Source organism: Petromyzon marinus, chromosome 31 (assembly GCF_048934315.1).
Source record: "Petromyzon marinus isolate PM22_M1 ecotype Great Lakes invasive population chromosome 31, UKy_Petmar_22M1.pri1.0, whole genome shotgun sequence".
In the NCBI taxonomy this organism is placed as follows: Eukaryota; Metazoa; Chordata; class Hyperoartia; order Petromyzontiformes; family Petromyzontidae; genus Petromyzon; species Petromyzon marinus.
The window spans coordinates 2706448-2730521 of NC_133697.1; the positions used below are offsets into that span (position 1 = coordinate 2706448).

The following is a 24074-nucleotide window of genomic DNA, read 5'->3' on the forward strand; positions in this document are numbered from 1 at the left end:
ATCGGCGCTAATCCACTGGCCTCCCGTCCAATCAGGTGCCTCAGATTTCCCGCCACTCTCCCCCGACCGGTGCTCTTGTGATGCCGCCGCCACGGAGCCGATCGGCGGGTGGCCCACCTGCGAGCTCGCCGCCCCCGAGCGGCGAGGCCGACACTGCTTCCACCTCACCACCCCCCCCCCCCCCCACCGAAACACACACGCACGCATTCCCCCGACCATTAGAGCGCGTGGGGAGACACCCTGGCCGACAGGTTTTCACCCAGAAGCCCTCGTAAAGGGATAATCTTCACGGCTTCCGGCGGCCAGGGAATAAGACGGTCTCCTCCGACGCTAACACACACCGTGGCGCCGTGACTTGAGTAGAAATGACATGTTCACGGCGGGGCTGCCGCGCCACCGCGGTTAGTACGCACCTCACGCACACGGGTCGGCAGGGCAGGTAGGGGGGAGGGTGGAGCCACGAGCGGCGGAAAAGCAGGGTCGCCCTCTGGTTGGATGGCCGCTGAGCAGGTAAATTTAGATGAGGACGTCGCTGAAAGCAACGGCCCAGGGATGCTGGGATACAGATGGGCCTACCGATTGGTGAGGGATCCCATCGAGCTGATTGGCCCGCGAGTCGGCACCAGGTAGCCCCTTTGATGTAGAAAGAATAACGCGGGTCAGGGCGAGGGGCAAAGGCGCTCTGGCTGCTCGAGTCAACCCCAGGCCCGTCAACTCCCGAGTCCAGCCGCGCGAACGTCCGTGGGACGTATCGACGTGCCGCGAGGACCAGCCGACAGTAGCGACGAACCGTGAGTAAGAGTGGGAGAGAAAGAGGGAGTTGGGTCTTAGCTTTAAAAGAAAACCTGAGAGGGTTAAGTGGAGAAGGACAGGTCGAGTATAGTGCCGACTATCGAGAGATAGATGGTCCTGCCCGGCTGATCCCGACTGACTCGGTTAAATAAGGGCTCGCCGACCCGGTGGAATAAATCGTCGGCGATCCAATAACGGACTGGTGTGGTTTTTGCGAGTGTGTGGAAAGAGAGTGGAAGCGTGGGTGCGCTTGCTTTTAGCGGTGGTCGCCGCGTGTGTGCAGCGGCGCCGCGTGGGGTGCGTGCGCTACATACCCTCGGCTGCGGACTCCCACGTTGCGAGCGGATACCCATCTCGCACGCCTGCCCATCGCATAGCCCTTTAAATCCATTTAATCCAATCCCCCCAATCGCCGGCGTGGGTACGAGTGACGCTGCTTACCCTCCGACCTCTAACCCCCTGTTACCCGCGTGTGATTGGTGCGTGGGACTGCGCGGGTGGGGAGTGTCGCATTCGAGTGCCGGCGAAGCGCAAGCGGGTCTCAGGGCGGTCGAGAGTGATGCCTTACCGGCAGGAAACCCGGACTCGCGGGGGGACAGCCCAGGGGTGGGAACAGGAGCGCGGCGACCCTTCCCCGCCCGGTGAGGAGTGCAGCGGCGGCAGCTCCCACACTAGCAGAGAGTCTGGGGGCGTTGGTACTTCGCGGGCAGGGTCGCAGGCAGGAGAGATCCCGGGGGCCGACGACCCTAACATAATGGTGTCAGAGGTGGTACGATCCCCCGCACCCCCAAGGGAGAGAGGCGCCCCACCCCAGGCTAAGATAAAATGCACGTTCACGGGCAAGGAGATTCCGTCATGGAAATTGTTTGCCCGCAGCATCAGAGGTGTGAAGAATTTTAATGGCTGGACGGACGCGGAGGCGTTGCAGCAGCTGGAGATGCACTTGGATGGGCGGGCAGCCGACTTTGTAGAGGCTTTGCCCACAAGCGCACAAACCCAGGGGGGGGGAATTAATGCGCCGGCTTGAACTATGCTTCGGCACGCATGATGAGGAGGAGGCACAAGGCGGCCTTAGAGGCGCGCCGCCGCCAACCCGGTGAGGATTTGCGAGATTATGCCGAGGACGTGCGCGCACTAACCCGGATCGCGCACCCGGATTATGAGGCGAAAATAATTGATGACCTCGCCGCCGGGAAGGTACAGCGATATTTGATGCATACCCCGTGGTGGCAACCAAATGTAGACGGGGCGCGCCTCCCCTTCGACGCCCTTGTCGAGCGCGCACGTAAATGTGAGAAGCGTAAATGTGAGAAGCATCCCCGGGTCGTTGCTCCGGTGAGCGCACGCAGCCCCAAGGGCGGGTACGGGAGTGCGCCGTGGCGAGCTTACTCTCCGACGAGGAGGAAGAGGAGCTTGCCATCGCGACAAGGGGACAGGCAAGGGAGCCCCCGAGACCCCGGAAGACAGTACCCGGATGGGTAGCCGGGATACAGACCAGCATCGGGGGGATGGAGGACAAAATTGACCGAAGTATGACCAAGCTGCAGTCCTCCGTCGGGACCATCCAGTCCGAGATGGGAGAGCTGCGCTCCATGGTGGGAGGGCTAGCTGGGAGGGTAGCCCGACTAGAAGCAGAGTCTGGGCAGCGGCGCCGTTGGGGGAGAGGGAGCGGGCAGGGTGCCCACTATAGAGCCGCCACCCCCCCCCCCCCGGGCGTGTTATATGTGCGGCCGTCAGGGGCATCTCGTGAGAGACTGCCCTCAGATCGCCCGCGCTAGATATGCTGAAGGGTTAAACGCCAACGCCCCCTAGAGAATGGACCACCTAGGGGTGCAATCGACGCGGTCCCGACACATATCCACGACAATGGGAATAATGGCGAGCGAGTGATCTTCACACAGGTTCCAGCGACAACGCCCGTGGATGCGGTGACTCCTGGCGACTGGCTACGGGAGCTGGTGGCAGGAATCACGGGGGCCACGTCGCTGGTGGAAGGGCAGGTTAACGGAATGCGTACCCAGATCCTGCTGGATACGGGGGCGGTGGCCTCGCTTTTGAGCGCGGCGCACTGCAGCGCGATCGGGGTTGACGTGAGCCACCTGCAGGCCCCGGACCGCGCACTGCACACGGCGAGTGGAGCCGGAATGGGGCTCCTGGGGAGGGCCACCCTGGAGGTCCGCATAGGCCACCAGGTGTGCACCCAGGAGGTCTGCGTCTCGAGTGTGCTGTGCCACGAGTGTATCGCAGGTACCGACCTCCTGGAAATGCTGGGGCTCAACGTGCAGCCCCGACAGAGATGCGCCACCGTGGAAGGCAGTGGGGAACGGATTCCATTCCTGGGACGGGAGCCGAATCGCCCCCGCTTCACACCCGTGGCCGCTACCCTGACGACGGCCGTCACCATCGGGCCGCTCGCCGAGATGCTGGTGCCTGTGGCGACACCCTCCACCGACCCCGCGCACCGACCATCGGGGGAGGTAATGCTAACTCCTCACCCGGAGTTGGCAAAACGATACGGGGTTGTGGGGTCAGCCACGTTGGTAAATGCCGATGGGGGGCGATTGTTTATGCGTGTGTTTAAACCCCACGGCACCCCGGCAATACTGCGACGGCGCACCACAGTAGCCACCGTGCACCCCCTACACGCCCGCCACTCCTGAAACTCGGTATTCGCACTCTGGGCGGAGGACCCCGGTCGCCCCGAGGACCACCAGGACCTGGCCTGGCGAGTCGGCCCGACTCCCCACGCCGAGGTCGTCCCCCTTCTTGACGCGGTACACGTACCTTGGGCAGATTTCCCCAAGGGAGAGGCCGATCAGCTACGTGGGTTACTGCGGGAGTACGCCGACGTGTTCAGCGAACACGATTCGGACGTGGGTCGCACAGATCTCGTAAAGCACCAAATCGACACCGGGGCCGCCCGACCCATTAAGCTCCCCGCGTACCGCGTGGGCGCACCCGAACAAGCCCAGATCAAATAGGCGGTCAGGGACATGCTCTGCGATAACATAATTCAGCCCTCATCGAGCCCCTGGTCTGCCCCGGTGGTACTAGTAACGAAAAAGGACGGGTCAACCCGTTTTTGCGTCGATTACCGCAAACTAAACGCAGTCACCCTCGGCGACGCCTTTCCCATACCGCGTATCGACGACACCTTTGACAGCCTCGCCGGAGCGTGGTATTTTTCTACCCTCGATCTCGCGTCCGGGTACTGGCAGGTGGAGATGACGGAGGAGGATCGGCCAAAAACCGCATTCACCACCCCGATGGGACTATTCGAGTTTCGAGTTCTCCCGTTCGGGCTCACCACCGCGCCCGCGACGTTCCAGCGGCTGATGGAGTTGGTGATGCGGGGCTTGCAGTGGGAGCAATGCCTGATTTACCTGGATGATGTGATCGTGTTCAGTAGATCTTTGTCTGAGCACTGGTCCCGGTTACGGGAGGTGTTCCAGCGACTGCGAGCGGCTCATCTCAAGCTCAAGCCGCGTAAGTGTTACATCGCACAGCGCGAGGTGGGGTACCTCGGACATCGTGTCAGCGAGGCGGGGGTGCGCACCGATCCGGACAAGGTACGCGCCGTAGTGGATTGGCCACAGCCAAGAAACCTGACGGAGATAAGATCATTTTTGGGGCTCGCCACCTATTATCGTCGATTTGTAAAGGGATTCAGCGAGATTGCACGCCCACTCACCCAACTCACTTCCCCCAAGAACCCCTATCAGTGGACGGAGGCCTGCCAGACGGCCTTCACCACCCTCAAAGACCACCTCACACACACCCCCACACTGGCTTTCCCTGATTTTACCACCGACTTTATTTTGGACACCGACGCCTGCAGCAGCGGGCTGGGTGCGGTGTTGTCGCAGGTGCAGGAAGGAATGGAACGGGTGATTGCGTAGGCCAGCCGGACCCTGAGCGGGGCCGAGCTGAACTACTGTGTGACCCGTCAGGAATTGTACGCGGTGATCTTCGCGTGTAAACAGTTTCGGCCGTATTTGTACGGCAGGAAATGTCTGGTGCGCACGGACCATTATGCTCTGCAGTTCCTCCTCACCTTCAAGGAACCGCGGGGGCAGATGGCCCGATGGCTGGCGCAGCTGCAGGAGTCCAACCTGCAGATTGAGTACCGGGCGGGGCGGACGCATGCAAACGCGGACGCATTATCACGGCGACCCGCGGTGTGTGCTGAGACAAGGGCGGAGAAGGCCTGCCCGTGCTTCACGGGGGGACGTTGCCGACAGGCAACGGACCCCCGGGAACCCGCTGAACCTAACCCCCCCCCAGCGAGAGAGAGTGCGGTATGCGCCACAGAGACCCCCACAGGTGGAGGCGCGGACCCAGTCGACGGCCCGGCGAGCGCAGGGCCCATGACTCGGGACCCAGCGGACCACCCCGCCCCGATCGGACGGATCCAGGAGGACGTCGGCTGCGCCTTCCCAGGCCTGAACGACGATCAGCTGAGGCAGACCCAGCAGCGGGATCCGGATCTTGCGGCGGTGGAAGCGGCCCTGCGGGAGGAGAAAAGCACCCTACCAGGGCCCTGGAGCGGTTTGTATGCCCGGTTGTGTGTGCAGAACGGGGTGGTACGGGAGTTAACCGAGGCCGGCCAGCCGGGTGCATCTGTGTTCCCGCCCAGGTGCGACCCCAGCTGCTACGGCTGGTACACGACCACACGCTTGGGGGCCATGACGGGGAACGGCGCACTCGGGAGACTCTGCGTCGCCATTATCTCTGGCCCAAATTGACGCAAGATGTGGCCGCCTGGGTACAGGGCTGCCGCGCTTGTCAGCAGTGCGGACCGAAACCGGCACGATACCAGGTACCCCTAAGGCCGTTCCGCGTCAGTCGGACGAACCAGCTGGTCGGCATTGATCTCCAGGGGCCGTTCCCACGATCCCACCGGGGCAACCGCTATATCCTCGTAGGGGTGGAATACTTCACCATCTACCCCGTGGCGATGGCCATCCCTGATAAAACGGCCCTGGTAGTGGCCCGGGCGTTCGTGGAGCACTATGTACTTAAGCACGGGATCCCGGAGCGAGTCCTTACCGACCAGGGTAGCGAGTTCGAGGCCGAGTTGTTTCAGGCGCTGTGCCGGGAGTTCGGAATCCAGAAAAACCGAACCACGGCGTACCACCCCCAGGCGAACGGTATGGTTGAGCGTATGAATCAGACTCTGGCCAGAAAGCTCAAGCGTATGGCGGCCGCAAATCAACGGGATTGGGACGAACACCTCCCCTACGCCCTGTTCGCCTACGACACCACGGTGCACACATCGACGGGACAAACCCAGTTCCTAATGATGTTTGGTCGTGAGTCTCGTCTACCCACAGACTTGCTGTTCGGCATTCCTCCACCCCAAACGGAGGAAGGGAGTCGCCCCGTGGAGCATCTGATGGAGACCCTACGAGGGGTACGGGACCGGGCCTACCCGCAAGGGGAGGCCGCGCATCGGCGACAGGAGCAGAGCACCCGACCCCGCGTGGAGCCCCCCCTTTTCTTGACAGGCACCAAGGTGTGGCTACACACCCCTCGCGTCGGGGCCTTACAGGTGGGGAAGCTGACCACCTACTGGCGGGGACCCTGGACCGTGGTACGGCAGATCTCTCCCTGGACGGTATTAATCCAGGGTGGAGAGAGGGGCCGAGAAACGGTGGTTAACGTCCGCCGCTTAAAACCATGGAGGGCAGCCCTGGCGAGGGAGAACCTCGCCGCCCGAGTACCGCGAAATCCCGGTGCCCCTGCGCCATCCGTGCTCGGGGGCCTCGCGCACTACATGGGCCCCGCCGGGCCCCCAGCCCCGAGGCGTCCCGGCCCCACCAGAGGACGGCGCGGACGCCGCACCTTAAACCCCGCTGCCGCGGAGTTTGTCCCCCAGCCCCCAGGTGCCGAGGGACAGAAGGAGCCGCTGGAGTGGAGAAGGAGACCGCCGCAGGAAACCCCGAGGACGGAGCCACCTCCCCCGAGGCCAGCCACGAGGTCCGGGCGGATCCCCCGGACCCCGCAGCGCTACCTCGTGGGCGCGGCCCAGGCGAGGTGCTCCAGTCAACCTGGGACGGGGACTGGCACCTCGGGGGGTTATGTGATGCCGCCGCCACGGAGCCGATCAGCGGGCGGCCCACCTGCGATCTCGTCGCCCCGAGCGACGAGGCCGACATTGCTCCACCCCACCACCTCCCCACGCCCCCCCACCGGAACACACACGCACGCACTCCCCCCACCATTAGAGCGCGTGGGGAGACACCCTGGCCGACAGGTTTTCACCCAGAAGCCCTCGTAAAGGGATAATCTTCACGGTTTCCTGCGGCCAGGGAATTGGACGGTCTCCCCCGACGCTAATACACACCGTGGCGCCGTGACTTGAGTAGAAATGACATGTTCACGGCGGGGCTGCCCCGCCACCGCGGTTAGTACGCACCTCACGCACACGGGTCGGCAGGGCAGGTAGGGGGGAGGGCAGAGCCACGATCGGCGAGAAAGCAGGGTCGCCCTCTGGCTGGATGGCCGCTGAGCAGGTAAATTTAGATGCGGACGTCGCTGAAAGCAACGGCCCGGGGGATGCTGGGATACAGATGGGCCTACCGATTGGCGGGTGATCCCAGCGAGCTGATTGGCCCGCGAGTCGGCACCAGGTAGCTCTTTTGATGTAGAAAGAATAAAGCGAGTGAGGGCGAAGGAAAAAGGTTCTCTGGCTACACGAGTCAACCCCAGGCCCGTCAACTCCCGAGCCCAGCTGCGCGAACGTCCGTGGGACGTATCGACGCGCCGCGAGGACCAGCCGGCAGTGACGACGAACTGTGAATAAGAGAGAGAGAGAAAGAGAGAGTTGGGACTTAGCTTAAGAGGAAAACCGGAGAGGGTAAAGGGGAGAAGGACAGGTAGAGAGTAGTGCCGACTATCGAGAGATAGATTGGTCCTGCCCCGCTGATCCCGACTGACTCGGTTAAATAAGGGCTCGCCGACGCGGTGGAATAAATCGTCGGCGGTTACATAACGGACTGGTGTGGTTTTTGCGAGGGTATGGAAAGAGAGTGGAAGCGTGGGTGCGCTTGCTGTTCTCGGTGGTCGCCGCGTGTGTGGAGCGGCGCCGCGTGGAGTGTGTGCGCTACAAACCGTCGGCTGTGGACTCCCACGTTGCGAGCGGATACCCATCTCGCACGCATGCCCATCGCATAGCCCTTTAAACCCGTTTAATCCAATCCCCCCAATCGCCGGAGTGAGCAAGAACGACGTCGCTTACCCTCCGACCTTTGACCCCCTGTTACCCGCGTGTGATTGGTGCGTGGGACGGCGCGGGCGGGGAGCGTCGCGTTTGGGTGCCGGCGAAGCGCTAGCGGGTCCCAGGGCGGTCGAGGGTGATGCCTCACCGGCAGGAAACCCAGACTCGGGGGGGGACGGCACAGGGGGGGGAACAGGAGCGCGACGACCTTTCCCCGCCCGGGGAGGAGTGCGGCGGCGGCAGCTCCCACACTAGTGGAGAGTCTGGGAGCGTCGGTACTTCGCGGACAGGGTCGCAGGCAGGAGAGATCCCTGGGGCCGGGGACCCTAACAATTACAACCAAAGTCACGGCGCCGCGGTGCGAGTTAGCCTCGGGGGAGGTCGCCCAATTCCCTGGTCACAGGAAACCGTGAAGTTTGGTCCCAAGAGACGGCTACGCTGCTGCGGCATCACAGTTGCAGGCACAGCTCCTACGGAGCGGCTTCGCTGCTGTGGCACCACAAGTACGAAAGAGAGAGTTGGGATTTAAGCGTAAAAGCCTAAGGAGGTTAATTCGAAATAGGCGGGACAGATTGGGTCTTAGACCGTCGGGAACAGGTTAGTTATTCTACTAATATTGACTCCGGGCTACATAATATTTAGCCTCGGACCCGCCGAGATTAAACTGTTAGTGATCAATAACCTTGTCGTGTGGTGTCTGCGAGGTGGGAAGAGCGCATGGCGGTGTGAGTCTTCTCATCGTAAAATGAAGATTTGCGCGCGAATAACTCTATTGAGGCGGCCAGTGTGTGCGTACCCGACCGAAGTTCGTGCGTCATTGTGCCCAGTGTTTGCGCGCGAGTGTGTATTTTCCCACGTGTTTGCGCTCGGGAATTAACGCACAGGCATTATCGCCCGTAGTGTGCCGAGGATTGACGCGCGAATATTACTTAGTAAATTGAGCGTGGGGGGGGGGGGGGGGGGCGAATGAGGCTGCATAGAAGCTCCTTACCCACGCCAGCGCCTGCGCCGCAGCTGGTCTATTTTTTGCACGTGCACGTGGTGAGCGACGGTAGACTCGCACGGGTACATACGGGATCATTAATACGGCTATTTTTAGCGCGTGCACGAGGTGACCAATAGGGGCGGGTGGCTGCGCGTACCCGAGTGTGGGCAGCGGCGCGCACGGGCACTCCCGTGCAAGGAGTCTGGGAGTGTGTGTGAATGACCCGAGGTGGCCGAGAGCCAGCCAAGAGTTTCGTCTCACAGGGGGGACGCGGAGGCAGCGAGGTCGAAGCTACGAGCGGCAGCAGCGAGGAGGGAGGAAGAGGAGGAAGGGGGAGAGGAGTCGGGGGGCAGCAGCCCCTACAGAGTCACTTGAGTTGAATGTGAGTGGTGATGATTGCGCGCCGTGCCTCGAGCTTGTTCAAGGCGCGCAATCATTTTGCAGTGCATAGCGATCATGAGCCACTCACCTCTTGTCACGTAATATGTTAAACTACGTGTTTAATGTCGGTTAATTTTGAGTAATTTGCTTCAGTTTGTGTTCTATCTCAAACTCCACGTATTTATTCATTTTAAAGTGTGGGGGCAACCGTCCCCCGCCATCACTGAATTGTCGGGGCCGCTGCCCACCGACTCCCCCGTTCCATTCACACCGCTACCCCCCGGCTGCTCCGTCAGGTCCAGACTAACGACCCCTAACGTCTCGCCCCCCTGTACCTCTGCCTGGGATGTCGACCGCGTTTGCATAGTTTAATTAGCGGCTCGTACGCTCCGCGCTTGCGATGCGTTACACTGTGCAAAGGCGGGGTGGGGCTGTAAGCGCGCTCGCCAGTAAATCTCCGTCCCACACGTAAACAAACAGGCGCGGCGTGTGTTTCCCTCCCACCCGCGCTCCACGTGTGCCAACAATAACAAATACGCCCCTACCCTCTGCCCGAAAACAGACCAATCGCACATGAAGGGGTTGGAGCCGGGGGACGGGCGGGCGGGGTTTCTGCCGTGCGCGCGCCGCTGATTGGGGACGCTCGCTTGGCTCTGAGTTAAAGGTCCCGCTCAAACAGTCGCGCGAATACGCGCGCGCTCGGCGCTCTAACTCGCTATTTCGCGACAAGACCCGTGTGCGGGTGCGTGACCGCGGCACCGCCACCCAGGTACGCAATCGCTAAGCACTATGGTGGGCAATCGTGCGGGCACTTAAACACCCCACGCTTCGTCTCGAGGTGCACAGCCGCGCATACACGTAGACACCCAGCGCACACTGCCCTCCACTTCACACTCCCAAAAGACCACGCAACACAGTTTTTTTTTTCCCCCCACTAGCGAATTTTATTTACCTGTGATGGTATGGTCAGTGGACGCTAACCTATCCCTCGGAGGTCTACGAGTCGGTTTCCCCTACCGCTCGCCCCGCTCTCTATCCTGGATGTAAAACGGCTGAACTTACGCCTCTCTCACTCGTACTTACTTCTCCCCAATGTACTGCCCGCTGTGAGGGAATGAGGCGACGAGCCTGCCGATGCTGGAGTACGTCTCACGGACGTCTCGGATGGCTGACTCTCCTGCTCCCGGGACCGCGATGATCTTGAACCAGAAGAACCCCCTTGCTACCCCGATCCCCCTCCTTTTTATCCTACCTACAACAAAGGAATTTTTGCTCTTTACGACCCTTGGCCTCCCGTCCAATCAGGGGCTCGGATTCTCCCGATGTCCGGATCCCAGCTCAGATGACGTCGCCGCAGTGATCTCATTGACGTCCGCTCTCTGTTCTCCCGCTACCAGTCCACTGACCCGTGCATGTGTGAGGCTCCACTCGCGGTAGTTCGATGGCCCTTGCCGCGACCATGCAACTTTAATATCAGGTCGTGGCACCGCAGTGCATGTCAGCTACAGGGGGGAAGATCGCCCAATTTCCCGGCCGCAGGAAACCATGAAGTTCGATCCCCCTAGGGACTTCTGGACAAAAACCTATCAGCCGGGTGACCTCCCCTCCTGGCTCTACGTGGGGCGTGTGTACGTTCGTGTAGGGAGGGGGGGTGGTGAGGGGGCGCAGCGTCGGCGTCGACATCCCCCGGTGGCGGCTTTGCGGCAGTGGGCACGACCTCGGCAGAGTGGCCCTGCTGCAGCGGCCTCACGACTGTGCAGGGGCCAAAACGCGGACGTCTGAGAAGGCACCGGCCCCGGGAGAGTGGCGGGAAATCCACGGCATAGGTGATGGCGCCGCGGTAGTGGACGCGGTTCCGCTGGAGCGGCTCCGCTGCGGCGGCACCACACAGCCCCACGAGGTGCCAGTCCCCGTCCCGGGTTGACTGGAGCACCTCGCCTTGGGTTGCCCCTACAAGGTAGCACCGCGGGGTCCGCGGGACTCGCCCGGCTCTCGTGGCTGGTCTCGACGGTGGTGGCTCCGTCTCTTGGGGTTTTGGCGGCGGTCTCCTTCTCCACTCCAATGGTTCCCTCCGGCCCTGGGTACCTGCAGGCTTGGAGACAAACTCGGGGGCGGTAGGGTTCAGGAGGCGCCGTCCTCGTCCCTCCTGGCTTGGGCCAGGACCCCCTGGGGTCCGGCACCCCGTGGGGCCCATATACTCTGCGAGGCCCCCAGGTATCAGGGGTGTGGGGACCCCGGAGTTTTGGGGTCTTTGAACGGCGGGGTTCTCCCTCGCTGGGGCCGCCCTCCACGGTTTTAGTCGCCGAACATTAACCACCATCTCCCGGCCCCTCTCCCCCCCCTGAATCAGTACCGTCCAGGGGGAGACCTGTCGCCCCACCGTCCAGGGCCCCCGCCAGTATGTGGTTAGCTTCCCCACCTGCCCGGCCCCGACGCGAGGGGTGTGCAGCCATACCTTAGAGCCCGCCGAGTAGAAGGGGGGCTCCATCCGGGGTTGGGCGCCCCGCTCCTGCCGCCGGTGTGCGGTCTCGCCTTGCGGGTAGGCACGGACCCTAGCTTCTCGCAGGGTCCCCATCAGGTGCTCCACGGGGCGGCTCCCTTCCTCCCATTGCGGCGGAGGGACACCGAACAGCAGATCTGTAGGCAGGCGAGACTCGTGACCAAACATCATTAGGAACGGGGTCTGTCCCGTAGAGGTGTGTACTGTGGTGGCGTAGGCGAACAGCGCATAGGGGAGGTGTTCGTCCCAGTCCAGTTGATTCGCGGCCGCCATGTGTTTAAGCTTCCCCGCTAGGGTCTGGTTCATTCTCTCTTCCATCCCATTTGCCTGGGGGTGATACGCCGTAGTTCGGTCCTTCTGGATCCCGGACTCCCGGCACAGTTCCTAGAATAGTTCTGCCTCGAACTCACTACCCTGGTCAGTAATGACTCATTCGGGGATCCCGTGCTTCAGTACGTAGTGTTCCACGAACGCTCGGGCCACTACGAGGGCTGTCTTATCAGGGATGGCTACCGTTACGGGATAGCGTGTGAAGTATTCCACCGCCACAAGAATATATCGGTTGCCCCGGTGGGATCGCGGGAATGGCCCCTGCAGGTCGATCCCGACCAACTGGTTCGTCCGGCTGACGCGGAACGGCCTCAGGGGTACCTGGTATCGCGCCGGTTTCGGCCCGCATTGCTGAAACGCGCGGCAGCCCTGCACCCAGGCGGCCACGTCTTGTGCCAACTTGGACCAGAGATACTGGCGGCACAGGGTTTCACGAGTGTGCCGTTCTCTGTCATGGCCCCCGAGCAAGTGGTCGTGCACTAATCTCAGCAGCTGGGGTCGCATCTGGGCGGGGACGCAGATGCACCCCGGCTGGCCGGCTTCGGTTAGCTCCCGTACCACCCCGTTCTGCACGCACAATCGGGCATACAAACCACTCCAGGGCCCTGGCAGGGTGTCCTCTTTCTCCCGTATGGCCGCCTCTACCGCCGCTAGATCTGGATCCCGCAGCTGGATCCGCCTCAGCTGCTCGTCGTCCAGGCTCGGGAAGGCACAGCCGACGTCCTCCTGGATCCGATCGGGTGGGGTTGAGCGACCCGTCGGGCCCCCTGGTGAGGGCTCCGTGTCCGCCGAGTGGTCCTCCGGGCCACTGGTTCCTCCTACCGGGGTCTCTGTGGCACATACCGCACTGTCTCTCACCGTGCGAGGGTTAGTCTCGGTGCGCCCCTGGGGGTCCACCACCTGCCGGCAACGGCCCCCCGTGAAGCACGGGTAAGCCTCCTCCGCCCCGGTCTCGGTGCCCACCGCGGGCCGCCTCGACAGGACGTCCGCGTTTGCGTGCGTGTGCCCAGCTCGGTACTCTATTTGCAGGTTGTATTCCTGCAGCTGCGCCAACCACCGGGCCATCTGCCCCCGCGGTTCCTTGAATGTAAGGAGAAACTGCAGGGCATAATGGTCAGTGCGTACCCGACCTTTCCTGCTGTACAAATACGGTCGGAACTGTCTACACGCGAAGACCACGGCATACAGTTCTTGACGGGTCACGCAATAATTCAGCTCAGCCCCACTCAGGGTTCGACTGGCATAGGCGATGACCCGCTCCGTCCCCCCCTGCACCTGTGTCAGCACCGCGCCCAGCCCGCTGCTGCAGGCATCGGTGTCTAAGATAAAATCCGTGGTGAAATCGGGGAAAGCGAGGGTAGGGGTGTGGGTGAGGTGGTCTTTGAGGGTGGTGAAGGCCGTTTGGCAGGCCTCCGTCCATCGATAGGGGTTCTTAGGGGAGGTGAGTTGGGTGAGGGGGCGTGCAATCTGGCTGAATCCCTTAACAAATCGACGATAATAGGTGGCGAGTCCCAAGAATGACCTGATCTCCGTTAGATTCCTGGGCCGTGGCCATTCCACTACGGTGCGCACCTTTTCCGGATCGGTGCGCACCCCCGCCTCGCTGACTCGGTGTCCGAGGTACCCTACCTCTTGCTGTGCAATGTAGCACTTACGCGGCTTGAGCTTGAGATGGGCGGCTCGTAGTCGCTTGAACACCTCTCGCAACCTGGACCAGTGCTCGGACAGAGAATCTGCTGAACACTATCACGTCGTCCAGGTAGATCAGGCACTGTTCCCACTGTAAGCCCCGCATTACCAACTCCATCAACCGCTGGAACGTCGCGGGCGCGTTAGTGAGTCCAAACGGCAGCACTCGAAACTCGAACAGCCCCATCGGGGTAGGGAACGCGGTTTTCGGCCGATCCTCCTCCGCCATCTCCACCTGCCAGTACCCGGACGCCAGATCGAGGGTAGAAAAGTACCGTGCTCCTGCGAGGCTGTCAAAGGTGTCGTCGATGCGCGGTATGGGGAAGGCGTCGCCAAGGGTGACGGCGTTCAATTTTCGGTAATCAACGCAGAATCGGGTCGACCCGTCTTTTTTCGTCACTAGTACCACTGCGGCAGACCAGGGGCTCATCGAGGGCTGAATTATGTTATCGCGTAGCATGTCCGTGACTGCCTCCTTGATCTGGGCCCGTTCGGGCGCGCCCACCCGGTATGCGGGGAGTTTGATCGGTCGGGCTGCACCTGTGTCAATTTGGTGCTTAACAAGGTCTGTTCGGCCTACATCTGAATCGTGCTCACTGAACACGTCGGCGTACTCCCGTAACAACCCGCGCAGCTGATCGGCCTCCCCCCTAGGTAAATCTGCCCAAGGCACATGTAGCGCATCATGTTGGGGAGCGATCTCGGCCCGGGGGGTTGGGCCGACCCGCCAGGCCAGATCCTGTTTGTCCTCGGAGTGGCCAGGGTCTTCCGCCCAGAGTGCAAACACCGAGTCGTTAGAGTGGCGCGCGTGCAGGGGATGTATGGTGGCTATTGTGGTGCGTCGTCGTAGCATTGCCGGGGTACTGTGTGGGTTAAACACGCGCATGAACAGTCGGCCCCCATCTGCGTTTACCAGTGTGGCTGACCCGACGACTCCGTACCGCGCTGCCAACTCCGGGTGAGGAGTTAGCATTACCTCGCCCCCGATGGTCGGTGTGTGGGGTCGGCGGACTGGGATGCCACTGGCACCAGCATCTCGGCGAGCGGCCCGATGGTGACGGCCGACACCAGCGTAGCGGCCACATGTGCGAAGCGAGGGCGATTCGGCTCGGGTCCCAGGAATGGGATCCGCTCCCCGCTGCCCTCCGCGGTGGCGCATCGCTGGCGGGGCTGCACGTTGAGCCCCAGCTTTTCCAGGAGGTCCGTACCTGCAATACACTCATGGCATAACACACTCGAGATGTAGAATTCCTGGGTGCACACCTGGTTTCCGAGACGAACCTCGAAGGACATCCTTCCCAGCAACCCCATCCCGGCTCCGCTCGCTGTGTGCAGCGCACGATCCGGGGCCTGCAGGCGGCTCACGTCAACCCCGAGCACGCTGCAGTGTGCGGCGCTCACGAGCGAGGCTACGGCCCCCGTGTCCAGTAGGATCCGGGTGCGCTGCCCGTTCACCTGTCCTTCCACCAGCGACGTGGGCCCCGTGAATCCTGCTACCAGCTCCCGCAGTCAGTCGCCCGTCCTCACCGCGTCCTTGGGTGTTGTGGTTGGAACCTGTGTGGAGGTCACTCACTCACCATTATTATTATCGCCGTTTTGTTTCGGGACCTCATTGATTGCACCCCTAGGTGGTCCATTCTCTAGGGGGCGTTGGCGTTTTAACCCTGGTGCCTTTCTAGCGCGGGCGATCTGGGGACAGTCCCTCACCAGATGCCCTTGCTGGTCGCACAGGTAACATGCTCGGGGAAGGGCGGCAGCCCCATAGGAGCTTCCCTGTCCGCTCCCTCTTTCCCCTCCCATATGCCGCTGCCCAGACTCCGCCTCTAGTCGGGCTACCCTCCCGGCCAGCCCTCCCACCTCGGTCTGAACCGTCTCCACCGTAGTCTGCAGCGCAGTCATATGTGCCAGAACTTGGGTTACCTTGTTGTCAACTTGGGTTATTCTTTCACCTACTTGGGTTACCTTGTTGTCGATCCCCCCGATGCCCGCCTGTATCCCCGCTACCTATCCCGGGGTGGTCTCGCGGGATACTGGAGGCTCCCTTTCCCGACCCCTTACCGTCCTGGCGAGCTCCTGTTCCTCCTCTTCCTCCTCGGTGGACAGACTTGCGATGGTGCGCTCCCATCCCAGTCCTAGAAGCTGCGCGCGTTCGCTAGAAATTATTTCACATTTGCGTGCGCGCACGACAAAGGCGTTAAAGGGGAGGCGCATACAGTTCACGTCTGGCTGCCACCACGCCGTGCGCGTTAAGTATCGCTGGATTTTCGCTGCGGCCAGCTCCTCAATCGCTTCCATTGTGTACCCCGGGCGTGCGATCCTTGTTAGCTCACGCAAATCCTCAGCATAATCGCGCAGGTCCTCGCCGGGTTGGTGACGGCGTGCCTCTAAGGCCGCTTTTGCCTCCTCCTCATCGCGCGTACCGAAACGCAGATAAAGTCGGCGCATCAGCTCCTCTAGCTGTGTCTGTGCGCTTGCGGGTAGGGCTTCCACAAAATCGGCTGCCCGCCCATCCAGATTCATATTAAGTTGACGTAGCGTCTGCGCGTCCGTCCACCCATTAATTTCCTTAGCCCCTAGGACGTTGCGGGCAAATGCTTTCCACGAAGGTGTACCCCGGCCAGTGAATATATGCCTTATTTTCGCGTGGGGTAACGCGGGGGTTCGTACCGCTTCTGACGCCAATCTGTGGGGGCTACCGTCCCCCGCCATCACTGAATTGTCGGGGCCGCAGCCCACCGACTCCCCCGTTCCACTCACACCGCTACCCCCCGGCTGCTCCGTCAGGTCCAGACTAACGACCCTTAACGTCTCGCCCCCCTGTACCTCTACCTGGGATGTAGACCGCGTTTGCATAGTTTAATTAGCGGCTCGTACGCTCCGCGCTTGCGATGCGTTACACTGTGCAAAGGCGGGGTGGGGCTGTAAGCGCGCTCGCCAGTAAATCTCCGTCCCGCCCGTAAACAAACAGGCACGGTGCGTGTTTCCCTCCCACCCGCACTCCACGTGTGCCGACTATAACAAACACGCCCCTACCCTCTGCCCGTAAACAGACCAATCGCACACGAAGGAGTTGGAGCCGGGGGACGGGCGGGCGGGGTTTCTGCCGTGCGCGCGCCGCTGATTGGGGACGCTCGCTTGGCTCTGAGTTAAAGGTCCCGCTCAAACAGTCGCGCGAATACGCGCGCGCTCAGCGCTCTAACTCGCTATCTCACGACCAGACCCGTGTGCGGGTGCGTGACCGCGGCACCGTCACCCAGGTACGCGATCGCTAAGCACTATGGTGGGCAATCGTGCGGGCACGTAAACACCCCACGCTTCGTCTCGAGGTGCACAGCCGCGCATACACGTAGACACCCAGCGCACACTGCCCTCCACGTCACACTCCCAAAAGACCACGCAACACAGTTTTTTTTTTTCCCCCCACTAGCGAATTTTATTTACCTGTGATGGTATGGTCAGTGGATGCTAACCTATCCCTCAGAGGTCTACGAGTCAGTTTCCCCTACCGCTCACCCCGCTCTCTATCCTGGATGTAAAACGGCTGAACTTACGCCTCTCTCACTCGTACTTACTTCTCCCCGATGTACTGACCGCTGTGAGGGAATGAGGCGACGAGCCTGCCGATGCTGGAGTACGTCTCACGGACGTCTCGGATGGCTGACTCTCCTGCTCCCGGGACCGCGATGATCTTGAACCAGAAGAACCCCCTTGCTACCCCGATCCCCCTCCTTTTTATCCTACCTACAACAAAGGAATTTTTGCTCTTTCCGACCCTTGGCCTCCCGTCCAATCAGGCGCTCAGATTCTGCCGCCCTTTCGATGTCCGGATCCCAGCTCAGATGACGTCGCCGCATTGATCTCACCGACGTCCGCTCTCTGTTCTCCCGCTACCAGTACACTGACCCGTGCATGTGTGAGGCTCCACTCGCGGTGGTTCCATGGCCCTTGCCGCGACCATGCAACTTTAATATCAGGTCGCGGCGCCGCAGTGCATGTCAGCTACAGGGGGAAAAATCGCCCAATTTCCCGGCCGCAGGAAACCATGAAGTTCGATCCCACTAGGGACTTCTGGACAAAAACCTATCAGCCGGGTGACCTCCCCTCCTGGCTCAACGTGGGGCGTGTGTACTTTCGTGTGGGCGGGGGGGGTGGTGAGGGGGCGCAGCGTCGGCGTCGACATCCTCCGGTGGCGGCTTTGCGGCGGTGGGCACGACCTCGGCAGAGTGGCCCTGCTGCAGCGGCCTCACGACTGTGCAGGGGCCAAAACACGGACGTCTGAGAAAGCACCGGCCCAAGGAGAGTGGCGGGAAATCCGCGGCATAGCTGATGGTGCCGCGGTAGTGGGCGCGGTTCCGCTGGAGCGGCTCCGCTGCGGCGGCACCACAAAAGTACGATTAAAACGTTAAATCTAAAATTTCGGTGACAACGGACCGTTGACAGGACGCGCAGTCCTCACCATAGCGCGAAAGTAGGAATCGCGTGCGCGCGAGCCAACATTTAAATTGAAAATATTTAGCTGGACTTAAATATAAGTAGTCTGTTGAAGCATTTTGTCTTGCAAAAATTCGAGTGCGTTTTAAATAGTGAAGACAATCATCGTATCTTGCCCTGACCGAACAATTTCTCCCAACTGTTGGTTGTTCACTTGTTTTGAATTAGAATTTTAATCGTGAACATTGTCGTAGATTGCGTAAGTTACCTACATTGAAGAAATGATATTCGTGGTAATTTATCAACTAGATGCATTTAAGTATGAACGTATTGATTCCAGACAACTTTACTCAATTTGCCTCCTTTCGCTCGTTCCGCCTTTTCACAATTTTTTTTGTTTTGTAAAAATTGTGGTGCACCATCTAAACTTCTCAATTAAAAATAATTTACATTCGTAATTATCGCATTGTTTTTGCAATGTCTTTCTTATCTTCATCATTAAACCTCCTTTGCCAGTGCCAAAATGTTCTATAAATTATAGTATGTTTTTTGTTTGCATTTTGACTGCAGGTATTGTGGTTAATGCATACATGAATCCTTGTAATAAGGTTTCAGTTTTGTTGCAAGAAAAAAAGGGGAAAAAACCCTTTTATTAAATTATTTTCTTACTTTGGGACTAGTTGGTGACATTCACTCAACTATTGTGTTGGAAGCCGATTAGCTGCACACGATTTAAAAGTTAGTTCATCTTGTTTTATTTGAAAACAAGACCTTATTCACTCCACGTGCAATCTCGCAACAGATCGCGTCCCTCTCGCGTTCGCTGCGGGTGTGCCGAAATCATTACAGAGTGCTTCGAAGAAGGGTCTTTGCCCGAAACGTCTCATTATACATTTCAAGGAAGTGTTATTGACGACGGTGGAGGGTTTACTTCGTCACAGAGTTAAAGGTCAGAGGTTTAAGGCAGACCCATCGCGGAGGGCAGAGGTGGTCGGTGACGTCACCACGCTCCGGGTATAAAGGCAGCTGCTGCAGGCTGGGCGCGCCATCTCTCGCGAGCTTTGTCAGGAGTAGCAGAGTTAGTCGCCATGTCTGGACGCGGGAAAGGCGGTAAGGGGCTCGGTAAGGGAGGCGCAAAACGCCATTGTAAGGTGCTGCGCGACAACATCCAGGGAATCACTAAGCCCACCATCCGCCGCCTCGCTCGCCGCGGCGGTGTGAAGCGCATCTCGGGCCTCATCTACGAAGAGACCCGCGGCGTCCTGAAGGTCTTCCTTGAGAACGTCATCCGCGACGCCGTCACCTACACGGAGCACGCCAAGCGCAAGACCGTCACCGCCATGGACGTGGTCTACGCCCTCAAGCGCCAGGGCCGCACTCTCTACGGCTTCGGAGGCTGAGTGCCCATATCTCGCGCACTAAAACCAACCCAAAGGCTCTTTTCAGAGCCACCCACCTCTTCTAAACTGCTTGCGCGCCAGTGTTACCAAATCATTAACGAAAGAAACATTATAAATGGGTTGTTGCTCGCCAATTCCTCGTGAGCGTGGACAGGGCTCTTCTCGTGGACGCGCGGTGGCTCGAGGTGCCGTCTGCTGCCGCTCAACTCGGTTACGATGTTTTCTTGTTCATGTTTTTTGCGTGTTGCGGTTGCACCCGATTCAAGCGCCGAATGGTTCACAGGGCTTTACCAAATAAATGAAACTGAGAACTGAGGATCACGCAGAGATCCTTTGCTTGTTGCGTTAGCGAATCTTCATCTGCTTCCAAATGAATGAAAGAAATCACAATTTTCAAGATACGTCACATTTAACAAGGCGAAATTCTTGAACGCGTTAATACAGTACACATTTCTGGTATTTTTGCGTGAATTATTTTCATCTGCAGCCGATTCCGATATTACGTAGAGCATTTGGCGCCACAATCTTACAGCACACTCGTCCTAATTGACGGAGCGCGCCAGAATGCTAATATCCACCCGTAAAATACAGCACAACAGTGAAAGTTATTTTTCTACATCGAGCGCTTGTATTTTTTCCAAATTGCGTTCATAAAACGCCCGTGCTGTATTATACGAGTTGTGAAACAAAAAAGAAGCAAAAAAGCCACGCACAAAAAACACTATACTGTATTGGGTTTTCTAGTCATTTTTTTTAAAAACAAAAGCAATGCCATGGCTGCAATTCACTAATATACATGTTTGGACATTACATTGTGTTATATTCACAAGTCTTTTTTGCAGTAAAAAAAATAACGATATTAAAGTGAACATCGCGTCCGCGTTTCTCATTGGAGGCTGATGGAGAGGGATGGTACTTAAAGAGCAACTCCGCAGCGCCGCACACTACGATCCTCTGATTTGCATCTCGCCTCCTATAAAAGGAGATCAACGCGCGTCCGACAGGCACACTCGTTCTCGTCCTTTCTGACGTACCACAGCTGTACGCGTCGACATGCCCGATCCTCCGCATCAAAGAGCGCTGGGCCGGCAAAGGTTCCTGCCCCCAAGAAGGGCTCCAAGAAGGCCGTGACCAAGGCTACGCGCAAAGATGGCAAGAAGCGACGCCACCGCAGGAAGGAGAGCTACGCCATTTACATCTACAAGGTGATGAAGCAGGTGCACCCCGATACCGGCATCTCGTCCAAGGCCATGAGCATAATGAACTCGTTCGTCAACGACATCTTCGAGCGCATCGCTTCCGAGGCGTCCCGCTTGGCACACTACAACAAGCGCTCCACCATCACCTCTCGGGAGATCCAGACCACATTGCGACTGCTGCCCCCCGGCGAGCTGGCCAAGCACGCTGTGTCGGAGGGCACCAAGGCTGTCACCAAGTACACGAGCTCCAAGTGAAGCCTCGACTCAACCATTAATTACAAAGGCTCTTTTCAGAGCCACCCACATCTCCGAACCTGCTTGTGCCAGTGTTAGCAGGAGCGCAAAACGAAACTGCAAACATAGAGCACTTGTCCAGGGTTTTGACGTTGAGCGCCAATTTCTCGTCAGCGTAGACCGGGCTGGAGTCGCAGCCAGGCGCTCGGGACTCGCGGTGACGCGAGGCGCCGTCTGCTGCTGCCGGAATGCAGCAGCGGCCTCGCTCTCGGTTCACGCGGACATCGTTCATTGAGTGAAATGGAGAGATCCGGCGCATTTTTACCTGTACCCACGTGAAAAAAAGCAATAACAATATTTATGCCACATATTCACCATTGATTTCATCTGCAGCCGATCCAGATATAACATTGGATATGTGGCGTCATAACCTTGCACTGCAATATATTTAATTCCTGGTTGTCACGGCAAAGCATAGTGTGAACGCAATTTCGGAATAAGCGACAATTTCTCATGGGGCGAATTTATACTTCAGTGATCGTGATTTTTATTTTTTACAAGAAGTGAAATACAACCTAGTTTAAATGTATTTTCGGGCACGAACTAACATTTTGCACGTATATATCAAAGTAAGCGCCTAGCATGGATGACTCGTGCAGTATAACTGATGATCATCTCAATGCCAAGATAATAGATATATATCCCTGTGATCACCTCTTTCCGGCATTTTTGCGTATTATTGTTTCCAATAAAGTGCAGTTTCTTCACTTTATTTAGTTTTCGGAAAGGTTTTTGCTTGAGAAAAGAAAATCCGTTAAAGACATCAACGGCGCTCAAAGGTAATACTGCATTGTGATGCGGCATTCTGAAATGATACAAACTATGCACATTTTGTTGATTAAGAAGAGGAGTTCACGACTCGAGATCAGTGCACGCTGCCAACCAACCAGCACGCACCCCTTCGCACGTCACGACTCCGCTGACCAGTGAGCGCACGCTCTGCGCTACATAAGCCGCCTTCTCCCGCCTGTGAGAATATCTTTGCTCTCACAAAGCCATGGCTCGCACCAAGCAGACGGCTCGTAAGTCCACGGGCGGCAAGGCTCCACGCAATCAGCTCGCCACAAAGGCAGCCCAAAAGAGCGCTCCGGCCACGGGCGGCGTCAAGAAGCCTCACCGCTACAGGCCCGGCACCGTCGCTCTGCGCGAGATCCGCCGCTACCAGAAGTCCACCGAGTTGCTCATCCGCAAACTGCCCTTCCAGCGCCTCATCAGGGAGATCGCGCAGGACTTCAAGACCGACCTGCGCTTCCAGAGCTCCGCTGTCATGGCTCTGCAGGAGGCCAGCGAAGCGTACCTTGTTGCGCTCTTCGAGGACACCAACCTGTGCGCCATCCACGCCAAGCGCGTCACCATCATGCCCAAGAACATTCAGCTCGCCCGCCGTATTCGTGGCGAGCGCGCTTGATCGCCCAGCTCGGCCCTCAAAGCACAACATAAAGGCTCTTTTCAGAGCCACCACTTTCGCATGAAAAAGCTAACTTGTGTGTCCTTTAAAGTCCGCATGCCTGTTACGGCGACCTTCGTTTGCCAGTCACGGCAATCATGAGTTGCAAGGCTTAAGCGACCAAGTTCATTTTCTATACCCCTCTGCTCATATTTTGCAATATCACAAGTCCGTGTTGTATTTAAGCGTTGTGAAACCATGTCTACATAATGTACAGTAAACGGCTGATTTCGGTGAAATACATGAACTAATAAACGCTGTTCAAAACTCAAGCTGAAAATACGTTCGCATTTTGCAAACTAAGAGACTGAGTTATTCACGCACATATATTTCTAGGCATTTGCCCGAATAGGCGGTTAAATTAATATATACACACCATATAGGCGCGTGGGATATCAATCATGAGCTCAAGGCTATCACTATGATTTCTTATAACAAATTATGTCCCTCAAATGATGATTATAAATAATACATTGATAGTGGCGGAATCAGCTTGCCGCTGAATTTGTTTACGGTTGACTCTATCATGCTTAATACTTGAACCTATTAAGTACGTGTATCGCATCGTTTCATTCATAAGATGTGTCCGCATACAAATTATATATATGGATATATAATACTGGTAGGAACAAAGTTGTAAACTGAGTGTACCAGCCTGCAATAGATTACTGTGTCCGTCCGTCAGCCCCCTTTCAATACTATAACGAAGTGAAATCTCGTCCTGTTGGGGTGTAAAAATAAAATTGCGACAAATTTCAATGTTCCTACCAGCCCACCCTGCAGGGACCTGTTTAAATTCAACATCGAATCCTCGCGTCCCGGCTTTTCATTGATCTCTCAGGAGAGGGCGGGACCGACCGAGAGGAGCCATTCAGCAGCGACGCGCTCTACGATCCTCTTCTCAGCTATAAATGTCGCTCAAGGGGGTGCCGATGATCATCACAACTCGTTCTTGCTTATTCCCCAGTGCTTTTAGTTTTCTCGGTCCCTAACCATGTCAGGACGCGGCAAGACCGGTGGCAAATCTCACGCAAAGGCAAAGTCCCGCTCTTCCCGCGCCGGCCTGCAGTTCCCCGTGGGCCGCGTTCACAGGCTGCTCCGCAAGGGCAATTACGCCCAGCGGGTCGGCGCTGGAGCACCCGTCTACCTGGCAGCCGTGCTCGAGTACCTCTCTGCCGAGATCCTCGAGCTGGCTGGCAATGCCGCCCGCGACAACAAGAAGACGAGGATCATCCCCCGACACTTGCAGCTCGCCGTGCGCAACGACGAGGAGCTGAACAAGCTCATGGGCGGCGTGACCATCGCCCAGGGCGGTGTGTTGCGAAACATCCAGACCATGCTGCTGCCCAAGAAGATCTCTCAGGCAAAGAAGTGAACGCGCCGCCGCCTCTACCACCACAACAACGG

General features: G+C 58.5%; 4 protein-coding genes across 4 annotated transcripts; all 4 read left to right on the plus strand.

Moving 5' to 3' along the window:
* The first annotated feature begins 19391 nt into the window (after positions 1–19391).
* Positions 19392–19744, plus strand: LOC142929426 (histone H4-like). The gene has a single exon (XM_076070846.1). It carries the CDS (start codon positions 19416–19418, stop codon positions 19725–19727), a length of 312 nt encoding a protein of 103 aa, XP_075926961.1. The 5' UTR covers positions 19392–19415; the 3' UTR covers positions 19728–19744.
* An 892-nt stretch (positions 19745–20636) lies between these two features.
* LOC116947951 (putative histone H2B 4) lies at positions 20637–21181 on the plus strand. The gene is made up of 2 exons (XM_076071174.1): positions 20637–20650; positions 20767–21181. The coding sequence occupies exons 1-2, from the start codon at positions 20637–20639 to the stop codon at positions 21179–21181; spliced, it is 429 nt and encodes a 142-aa protein (XP_075927289.1).
* A 1036-nt stretch (positions 21182–22217) lies between these two features.
* On the plus strand, positions 22218–22628 carry LOC142929427 (histone H3-like). Its single transcript, XM_076070847.1, has one exon. It carries the CDS (start codon positions 22218–22220, stop codon positions 22626–22628), a length of 411 nt encoding a protein of 136 aa, XP_075926962.1.
* Positions 22629–23603: 975 nt separating this feature from the next.
* Positions 23604–24042, plus strand: LOC142929428 (histone H2A-like). The gene has a single exon (XM_076070848.1). It carries the CDS (start codon positions 23662–23664, stop codon positions 24040–24042), a length of 381 nt encoding a protein of 126 aa, XP_075926963.1. The 5' UTR covers positions 23604–23661.
* Positions 24043–24074: the final 32 nt, after the last annotated feature.